The sequence below is a fragment of the Neopelma chrysocephalum genome, unplaced genomic scaffold (assembly GCF_003984885.1).
Source record: "Neopelma chrysocephalum unplaced genomic scaffold, ASM398488v2 Primary Assembly neopelma1_25, whole genome shotgun sequence".
NCBI classification, from domain to species: domain Eukaryota; kingdom Metazoa; phylum Chordata; class Aves; order Passeriformes; family Pipridae; genus Neopelma; species Neopelma chrysocephalum.
Genome location: NW_020897694.1, coordinates 2,502,857 through 2,513,620, shown reverse-complemented (window position 1 = coordinate 2,513,620; position 10,764 = coordinate 2,502,857). Strand labels below are relative to the sequence as shown.

At 34.3% G+C, this 10,764-nt stretch overlaps 1 protein-coding gene across 1 annotated transcript in view; it reads right to left on the bottom strand.

Annotated features, from left to right (window-relative positions):
* The window catches only part of DIAPH3 (diaphanous related formin 3), a 211,686-nt gene that overhangs the window by 94,722 nt on the left and 106,200 nt on the right, over nucleotides 1-10,764 (bottom strand). The window contains 1 exon segment of the mRNA XM_027674265.1: nucleotides 7,683-7,812. Within this exon segment, the coding sequence (XP_027530066.1) occupies nucleotides 7,683-7,812 (130 nt within the window).

The following is a 10,764-nucleotide window of genomic DNA, read 5'->3' as shown; positions in this document are numbered from 1 at the left end:
AACATCCAGACATTTATACTCAGGTGAATAAGCATGAAATTAGTAGTATTGAACAGCTGTATCTGCATCTTGATCTGCTTAAAGATTGAACTGTCTACAACACTTTTAAACAACCCAGGACTCGAGGACTGCACCAGGGATTGGCCGTGATCCACGACTTAACTGATGGATCACCACAAGATGATAAATAATAGATTACTGACATACTTCAATATCATATTAGAAACTGAAGCACCATTTTGGTAAAAATGTGCAAATACTCAAATTCTTTCTTATATTTGATTTGCTTATTCATGTTTGTAAAAGATGCATATAAATCAATGCCCTAAAAAATGGAGTATTTCATTTACATTGTGGTAGCTCGTTGTGTAATCAGATCTTAAAACGACTTGCCACATAACACTACTGTGCACAACTTATAGCCACAAACATTAAAAGAGATTATGTGCAATACACAACAGTATTGCAGAAGTTCCACTGGCTCTTAAAGCCAGAATTTTTAGATCATGTAATGCACTCAGACAAAAAAACAAAAAAAAAACCCCAAAAAAACCTGACAAGGTGCAAGGTGATGTGTTTAGCTACTTATTTTCAAAAAAGTTTTCATTTTATTATAAAACGATTCAGATGAGAATATGTAAAAATATGGCAAACCTGTAGTGTGCTGGTATAGGACTTATGTCCCAATAGAGCAAGAGCTGTTGATCCGTTAGAGGTATAGACAGCAGTGCAAAAAACATGAATAAATAAAAAATTGTAGAAATATTTAAAGGTCCACTTAAACCATATCACCATGAATTTCCTTTGCAAATATTCAATGCCCCAGATATCCTATCTTAAATGCTGGACTGGCACACTTTTATGTCTTAGGTGATGCATTGGTAAACCGATATATAGTTTTTAGCCTAAGATTTTCAATATTGAAAAAAACAAGTAATTTTCAAATAATTTAAAAAAACCAGTAGCACAAAAATAATAAGCTTGTTCAATCTTGTGAAAGAATGTCTTTCACCCAATTTAGAGCTTGAAATAGACTGCCAATCTAAGAATTGCCTTAATGGACAAATATTTACAACTTCCTCTATTGCTTAGTGCTCAATAAGGCAAAATTAGTTGCTAAATACATTACATACTTTCTCAGTCGACAACAAATAGAAAGAAAAAAAGATGACTTTGAAAAAATTTTTCTTCCTTTTAAACAATGGTATCTCAAATCCCTTTTTCCATATGGAATTCTATGTCACTACTTTGTTATACTTCAACATTTATTTTAAGGCTTTACAGTTAATAATTGTCTTGTTTGAAAGCCTAATCAACCCAAAACTTCTATTCCTATTACTGTTTACCTCTTAAACCACAAAATTTTGTATTTTCTATTCTTAGTGCCATTTATATAATCACCATTTTGAGCAATCAACTTTTAAGAATATTGTTTCTTTTTTTTTTACTAAGCAAAATACAGGTTTTTTTCACTTGTCATAAGGAATGCTTAGTTTGCCTGGCTGCCTCTAGACTAATTCACAAGAGTATTCAATAGCTATGTAAAACATACGTTGGCTTCTTTCCATATAAACTAAGGCCTAAGATACATTTGATATCATTCTTGGGTGGTGTCTTCATATGAAACCAAGTGAATTATAGACCAAGAAACTAGACGTTCTGAAAGGTGCAAATAATAGTGATTTTTCATTCAGAGGACCTCTAAAAATGGACTTCTGATTGGTAGCAAGTCTTCTGCTTATAATTCATAGCCATCATTCTTGAAAACAATCATTTGAGGTAGAAAAACATCCCATACATAACATTACAAAAAATGGGAAATGAACTTTGCATTTTAAAAAAGGAATTCTCAAATTAAAGAAAAACAAAACCTATGATAAAATTGTCACCCTGCTAGCTACAAACATTTTTCAAGGTAGATTTCTGAATGGGCTACCCATCCATAGAATCATGGAATAGTTTGGATTGGAAGGGACCTTAAAGATCACTCAGTTCCACCCCTCCCTTCTATGGAAAGAGATACTTTCTACTAGACCAGGTTGCTTAAAGCCCCATCCAGCCTGGTCTTGAACACCTCCATGAACAGAGTCTACAACCTCTCTGGGCAACCTGTTCCTGTGAGTCACAAGCCTCACTGTGAAGTATTTCTTCCTAATATCCAATCTAAATCTGACTTCTTTCATCCTAAGGTCATTCCCTCCTTGTCCTATCGCTACATGCCCTTGTCAAAATTCCCTCTCCAGCTCTTTTGTAGGCCCCTTTAGGTATTGGAAGGCTCTATAAGGTTTCCCTGGAACCTTCTCTTCCCCAGGCTGAACAGCCCCAATTGTCAGCCTGTCTTTACAGGAGAGGTGCTCCAGCCCTCTAATCATCTTCATGGCCCTCCTCTGGACCCGCTCCAACAGGTCATCTTTCTTGTGTTAGGGACCCTAGAGCTGGATGTAGCACTCCATGTGGGGTCTCACAAGAGCAGAGCAGAAGGGGCAGAATTGCTTCCCTCGATCTGCTGGCCACACTTCTTTTGATGTAGCCCAGCCTACCTTGTGCTTGGGATTGCCCTGACCTTATTATACTTGGCCTTGTTGAACTTCATGAGGTTCACAAAGGCCCACATCTCAAGCCTGTCCAGGTCCCTCTGGATGGCATCCCCTCACTCCAGTGTGTCAACTGCACCACACAGCTTGGTGCTGTTGCCAAACTTGCTGAGGGGAACTTGATCCCACCATCCATATCACCGACAAAGATGTTAAAAAGCACCAGTTCCAATACCAGTTCCCTGAGGAACACCACTCGTCAGTGGTCCACACTTTGACATTGACACATTGACTGCAAATCTCTTAGTGTGACCACTGAGCCAATTTTTGATCCACTCACTGGTCTATCTATTAAATCCATGTCTCTCCAGTTTATAGAAAAGGATGTTGTGCAGGACAGTGTCAAATGCTTTGTACAAGTCCAAGCAGATGATATTTATTGCCCTTCCCTCATCCACCGTTACTGTAACCCCATCGTAGAAGGCCACCAAATTTCTCAGGCACAATTTGCCTTCAGTGAAACCATGTTGGTTGTCATCAAACAGCTCATTATTTTCCCTGTGCCTTAGCACAGTTTCCACAAGGATCTGCTCAATTATTTTGCCAGGCACTGAGGTGAGAGTGACCCGCCTGTAGTTCTCTGGGTCTTTCTTATTTCCCATTCTAAAAATGAAGGTTATGTTTCCCCTTTTCTGGAACTTAACTGGACTGCCATCATTTCTCAAATATGATGAATAGTGGGTTACCACTTCCTCAGCCAGTTCCCTCAGGACCCATGCATTTATGTTGTCAGGTCCCATAGACTTGCGCACCTTCAAAGTTCCTTAAATGGTCTAGAAGCTGTCTTCTACAGTGGGCGGTTCTTCATTTTCCCAGTCCCTGCTTTCACCTTTTGCAATGAGTGTATTTCATGCTATAAATCTGCTATAGGAACTTAGAAATCTGTGTAATCTGCAAAATAGTAGAACTACCTGTTGATTTTGGTACTGATTGAGTATAATACAGTATGGAGTAACTCATGAAGTTTGCACTGCTTTCTGAAAAAACAACCCAAACAACACAACAATCTTGATGGCCTGAAAATACAGCCTATGAATTTGTGACCCACATCAAAACAAAAGCCCAAGCAATGCATAGCAGAAGTATGTTATTTAATAGTATTGAGAAATTTACCATTGACTTAGAAATTCTCCAGTAGGAAAAAAAGCCTTTCCTTGTGATACATAATGCTTATATGTTAATAACAGAATGCGTATATATGTTAATATTTTTATCTCATGCTGTCCTAATGTTTTTAAATATTGTAGGTGGAGGTATCCTGCTTTTTCATGAATATAGATTAAACTTCACATTTACAATTTGGTTTCTAGCTTTTTTTATTTTGAAGTGAAATTGTATATAAAAAAACTGAATATAGTTTCAAAAATGAGAAAATGGATACATTGCTTGTAAAGCTGTGATGAGTTAATGTCTTTTAGAAGAAGAAAAATCTATGGTTTTATGGTGTTATTATAGACTATTACCTGTAAGGTCTGAGCAAATTAGAGTCAATAAAGTAAAACAGCAGCCTGGATAAATGCAATCTAATTTTTTACAATATCATAAAATAAGAAATTAGTAAATTTTACTAAATTACCAAAATATTTCTTGTCTGGAACACTAATAGAAAAGTAAGAAAGTCATTATGTTTAAAAGAAGAGACAGCTTTAATTATATAAATCTTCAGGAACTGTCATATCAGTAAGCTCATTAGCTGCAATGAAAGTTCCTCCTGCTGATCTAAGAGTACTTAAAAAACAGGATTTGTTATACTTCAAAGTAAAAATGTACATGTACTATAACAATAAATTAAATCTACTTCCATTATTACAAAAGTAGAAATGAAACTTTTAGCATATAATGCAAAACAAACCCCAAATTAAATATCCTGAAGTAAACTACAATTGCAAAGGTTACATGTGCCTTGTGCTTGCCTGTAAAAGTTATATTTAAAAAAATATCTTTTTCCTAATTCAGTGATTAATTTACATTCTGTGAATGCTTGATCATTCATGAAATACTAAAAAAAAACATGTTAGCTTCACAATTAACAGACCTTGTCACTTCTCTTAAAGTCTTGCAAGCTATTTTAACAGCTTACTGTACAATCACTGGACAATATTTAATGAAATTAAAGGAGTAAGAATGTTTTTTCTGAAAAGGATAAAAAGAAAATGAATTGCTGAATGTTGTAATGTTCCAATGGTCACCATTTTGAATAAGAAATACCTTGAGAGAGAAGGTTTAAGAATGAGTAAGTATAAAATAAAAAAATATGAGGCATGCTACAAATGGGCTGGCTGATACAAGGACAGTCATGTCAGGGAGGAATTAAAAAAAAAAAAAAAAGGCATCTTTTAAGTAACTTGTTTTGAGAAACCTGTAGAAGACTCAACAATTACTTGAAGGTGATCAATCCAAAACCAAAAAATGCATAGTACAGTTCCATTTTTATACAGGATGTTCAGTGTCAAGTTTTCTGTTAATATTGTTCAAATGATATTTAAACATCTTTCTACCACATTAATTTTGATTTATAATTTAAAGGACACTCACAAATAATACTTTTATGCCACATATAAAATGTGAAATTATTGCATTTGAACACATGAATATGCAGACAGGGAAAAGAATCAGCTCAATAAAAACCGGCTTACAACAAAGGTATGGGAGAATTGAATATTCTTATCCAACTTTGCTGATTTATTCTTCAGAATTACTTTTAAAAATTACTTCGGAGAACAAAGTTCAACAAAACCATGAAGGGAATGGCATTCCACCATCTATACAAGGCCCTAACCTTTGGCAGGACAAAAGGTAGAGAAGAGAATTTAGAAACAAGTACTGGAACAAAATACAACCTATATGGCTCACAGGAAAATTGACCATTATATTAGTATGATACAAAACCAGAAAAGAGGGATGTTATCTCCTTACCCAACAACTTTGAGGAACAAAGCAGCATATATGTGAACAGAACCCTTCTATCGGATGACAGGAAAAACCCAGGCTGACTTCCTCCCTTCTGTACTATCAGGAGCCTGTAACCCCTTACATGCAACATTTGGAACCAGTAGTTTTCCAGATTTACTGGAAATTTGAACTGCCTCCAAGAAACCAACCCAGGATGGATTATTCCTGTTAAACTCTAAGTACAGCATCTAGGAATGGAGGAAATGCTCTAAACCCTCAATACCAAATTCTGTTCTACCACAATCAGTATTTTTTTCTGGAATATGCATATTTGACTAGATAAAAGATTTTTTATGACTTCCCCTCTATCACTCTCCCTAGTAGCCATAATGATGGTTTGTAATATCTGCTATAATATCTGCTATAATTTCCCAACTCTCTGTAGAAGCCTCAATACAAATCATTCTTAGTCAATTTGTTAGACTTCATCAGCATATCAGTAAGTTACATGTGACTGATTATATTCTGCATGTGACTGAACATAACCACAGATTCACAGACATTTTTTTAACTGACCTTTGGTAAGCTCAAGTAAAAATATCCACTTCATTAAAAATTTACTGTGCAAAAGTTGGTGCATAGTAAATCAACTTGCTTCATAAAAAGGTACTTTTGCAGAAGGACTAAAAAGTTTAAAAAACCCCCATGAGCTACAGCCTCTGTGATCTGCTGCGTTTTCCAAAATTCCAATGCAGCAGGAGTCTTTCAAAACAGAATGGAGTTTTGCAGGTAAGGAAACAAGTATAAACAAACGCTCTATACACTAACCTGTTAACGATATCCTAAACCTTTGTCTTTTTCATACAGTAAAACTGAAATGCAAAATTTATCTCATAATACACTGAAGTAAATTCAATATATAAACTTGAAAACATGATCATTGATTTCCATCTTACAACATACTGAGTGAGATCAAAGATTCATCTAATCATGTGCAGATAGCTAAAAAAGAACAGAAAGCCTGGACTAACTGATAATTTTACTGGCTACTCTTTGAACGGTCAGTGTTTTATATCCCAGAAGTTTTCAAGAAGACAGTCAAAAGTGTCTGTCAGTCATACAAGATGACTGTCTATGCTGAAAATAATGGTTTCTAATAAGTAATATTTTAGTTTTCCTGTCTGATATTATGGTAATGAAAAAAAAAAATCAGTGACCAGTTAACACTGCAAATTATGATGAAAATATTAAATTCATATACAGCAGAATTTCTATTTCCAGTACAAATAGTTAGGTGAAAGGCTTGAACTGGTTATAATGCACCAAGTAAAATTGGAAACTTTAAGAACCAGGACACCAAGAAGTCAAGCCTATGTAAGGGACCAGTATCTCAAGTTCTTCATCAGAAGCAGGTTTTGCAAAGTTGTAATTTGTGGCAGGGAGACTGACTGAGACATAAGAGTGATGCTATATAGAGCAATATAGATAAACAATGATACTTTCCAAACTGATGTAAACTAAAAAAATTATTAACCAAGACAGTCATCTGATTTTTTTTTTCCTAACAGAGTAGGACAGTGCTGAGGTAGCATTAATTTCTTACTCAGTGCTTAGTCTGCTTAAATTACTTAAACTGTGATAAAATATGGAAAAGACACTCTTAATTAAGAAATTAATTGCAAAAAAATGAACTGATGCCTATACTGAGATTTACCATACTGCATGATGAAACAGTAAAATTTTTCCAGACTTTCAATGCTACTGTTGCATGAAGAACACACATACAGGGAAGACAAAACTGTTCCATGTTTTGAAAAAATAAAATAAAATTAAGTGATGGCATGCCAGCCTTTCTGCATTTCTAAATTAAAAGACACTGAGTGATACACTTACTGTATAAAAGATTGAAAGTTGGAATTAAGTTCTGTTAATAGAAAAGAACTTTTAAAAGAAATATATTCTGGAACATGATTCTAGAAGATATGTTAGAAGAAATGTAATGATAAATCCTGTAGTAAATGTTAAGGACCAAACAATAAGTATCTTCAAGACCATTCGCAGCAGCTCAAATTACTGATCCATGATATAGACCATTAATGTATATTTTTAAAATATTGTTTGTAAAAAACAAGCATCATTCCACGCACAAGACACTGTAATGTATCAAAACCAAAACTTTTAATTAGTTACACAAACCTTTACTAGCTTTGTCTAAATGCTGAAAATCCTCAACAAAATCCAGGACATCCTGATAGCTTTCTTCACACACTTCTACGAGAAAATGTAGCAATGTTGTTTTCTGATCTGCCGACTTTGTGTCTCTCAGCTAGGAACAAAAAAATAAAATGTAAAAACACTGAGAAAAATACATTTTGATAATTAATATATATTACTAACTATGAATCCAAGAAAGGTAAGAACAAACTGTTGAAGTGGTAGTTTTTTTAAAGAAAACCCAAAGTAATGGGCTGTTTAATTTCCCACCTCGCTAAAAACCCCTAGAAAGACCAGACTAATTTTTTTTAATTCTATGCCATATTTGAGTTCAGTACTCAAAGACAGTACACATATCTCTTTTAAAAATGTAATTATTTAAACAATACAGGAATATTTGCAAAACTGTGAACAAACACACAAAAGTCTAGGAAAAAAAATCAGAGGTAAATCAGCAGAATCTAACCATACATAATGCACATATCCACTCCATTACATGATTTGTTTCCTCGTGCATGAAATTAACTCTAGCCTAACAATATTTAGGCAGTGGAAGCTACACAGCCTCAACCTGCACAAGTGCTTCTTGTTATCAATTCTCAATACAGTAAATAAGAGTTTAGAGATTTCATTGTTTAAAAAAGTTGACTTCAAAATTTCTTAAGCATAAGCCTTTTTGAACCCTTTATACATCTCACACTTTTTTTAAGCCTGGCCATTTTAAAACTTGCAGCTACTTGTGTAAAAACCACTAACAATTGACTACTGGCAAACACAGCCATACATTTCTGTTGTAGTCTTCCATTTGAGTTGTCCTTCTAAATCAAAGAGATTTTGACCAATAGAAAATGACACCACATATGAAAGTATTTCTTTGCTACTTAAGGACTATTTCTAGATAAACAATTTAGCAGGAAAAGTATATAATTTATGCACATAGGCACAAAATAAGCAAAAGTACTAAAGGGCTGCCACAATTGCACTAAGACTTGTACAACATCCGAATATCAAGGTACAAAGTCTTTAGCACAGTATCACAAGGAATTAACCTGAAAAATCATGTTAGTTTTCTTCAGCTTCAAGACTGTTCTTTAGTTTGGTTAACACGAAAAATACAAGCGATCAAAGTTCAACAATATGAGTAATTACAGCAACAAGGCAAAAGGAAAAATTACCTCCCTTTCCAAAGAGGGGTGAAAACCAGAAACAGAGCTGTATGGGAATTTTTTTCAAATCAGGAACTAAGAGCAAGATCATTCCCAATTTGAATATACATACCCTTTTTTTCCCCCTGGTTGCAAATTTCCTATAAAGAGATTTTTTTCATTCAGTCGTCACTTAAAAAATATTTTAAATTATCGGATTTAAACCCCAAATTATATTGTTTGTTTTTTCTGTACTTTATGTAAATGAAAATGAAAAATTTTTGATGGTGGCTATCACTGAGGTTAATATTTCCTACTTCACTGTAAAAAGTCAGTGATTATTTTCAAAGATCAAAATTATACTATCTTAGTACAATGAGATATACTCTTTCAGAATGTGTATGTTTCCTTCAGACAAGTTGATTAATAATAATGTGAGATATAATTTTCAAAATAAACAGAAAATGCAACACATATATATCAACACCCCAAAACATATTTTAGGATCCTTACTGAATGCAGTGTTACAAAATAAGTTACTTCTATTGTATTGAGAATCTTGGTGAAGGATATCTCATTAACACCACACAAAATTTCTACAGTGTTACACTGCTTAAAATACATGTAGTTAACAAAAGTTAGGTATAAATATGAACCTGTGTTATAAACATGCACATAATTTTAATACATGAGTATTTGATAAATGACTGAGTATTAGCATATCGATATCATATCTCTCTTCTGAGAATATGCATGGCTGCTCTCTGATGTAGAAGAACTATTACAGTTCAATTCTACATGAAGCAGGGAAAAAGCAGGATACAGAATTATCTTCTGCAAAGTGGAGAGTTCATATAATCTCCTATGCATAGTTGGGCACGAATGAAGAAGAGCAGATAAATTGCATATCCTTTAAATATTACAGAAACCAATATCTTTGAAGGACAGAAGTAATGGGAAATTTCTTAGGTTGTAAAAAAAAACCCTGAAAACTGCTGTGCAGACAACCAAACAGTCCGCATTTTGCAGCTTTCTAGATTTGGGCCTTGGAGGAACACTGGTTCGGGTGGGTTATTTTCCTGTTTTAATACTAAATTTTTAATAGTTGACTAGTTTATTATTCTCAGAACAGAAGAGACTAAGACATCACACATTGTTAAGAAAATCCCAAAAATTACACATACATAGTTTTACCTCTGTGTTTCCAGACAAAGTGATCTGTCAGTGTAAAAGACAATTTCATACCCAGTGAAGGCTTGGCACTCACGGACTTCCTAAATGAGGCCACAATTGGATGAGGTAAGTTAGGAATTGGTGACTAGTACCCTGATACACATAGAATAGTAAATGCAAAGTCCCAGTGTTTTTCCCTGAAAAAAATCTGTCAACCTTCAAAAGTACAAGTTGTAGGTTGCATTTGTCCTGGGATATCTAGTGAAAGATCTGAAATTTTACAGATGAACTCAAAGTTGCTTAGACTTGGTGGTCATAGTTGCTCTGCCTCACAGCAAAATCTGTAATATTTCGTTTTCTGGGGTTTTTTGTTTTGTTTTGTTTTTTCTCGTAATAGAAATAGCTTGTCTTGGAAGGCACCTTTAAAGACTATCTAGTCCAAACCCCTTGCCATAGGCATTTACATTCAGCAACCATTAAGGCTGCATTATCTTCCCTCCCAAAAAGTTTTTACACATCATGGTCTGGTATTTACAACCTAGCATGAAGTGATATCAAATGAAACAGATACAAAATCTTTGTCATTAGAACACCATTTTTGTACTTGCACATTTCTTACGCAAATGAAACATGACATTATCTCTTTATACAAAAATTAAGCCCTGAAAAGAGTAAACTAGTCTCAGCACTTCCAATCACACAGCATGACATAATATCAAAATTACACAATAATAAGCATTTTGATA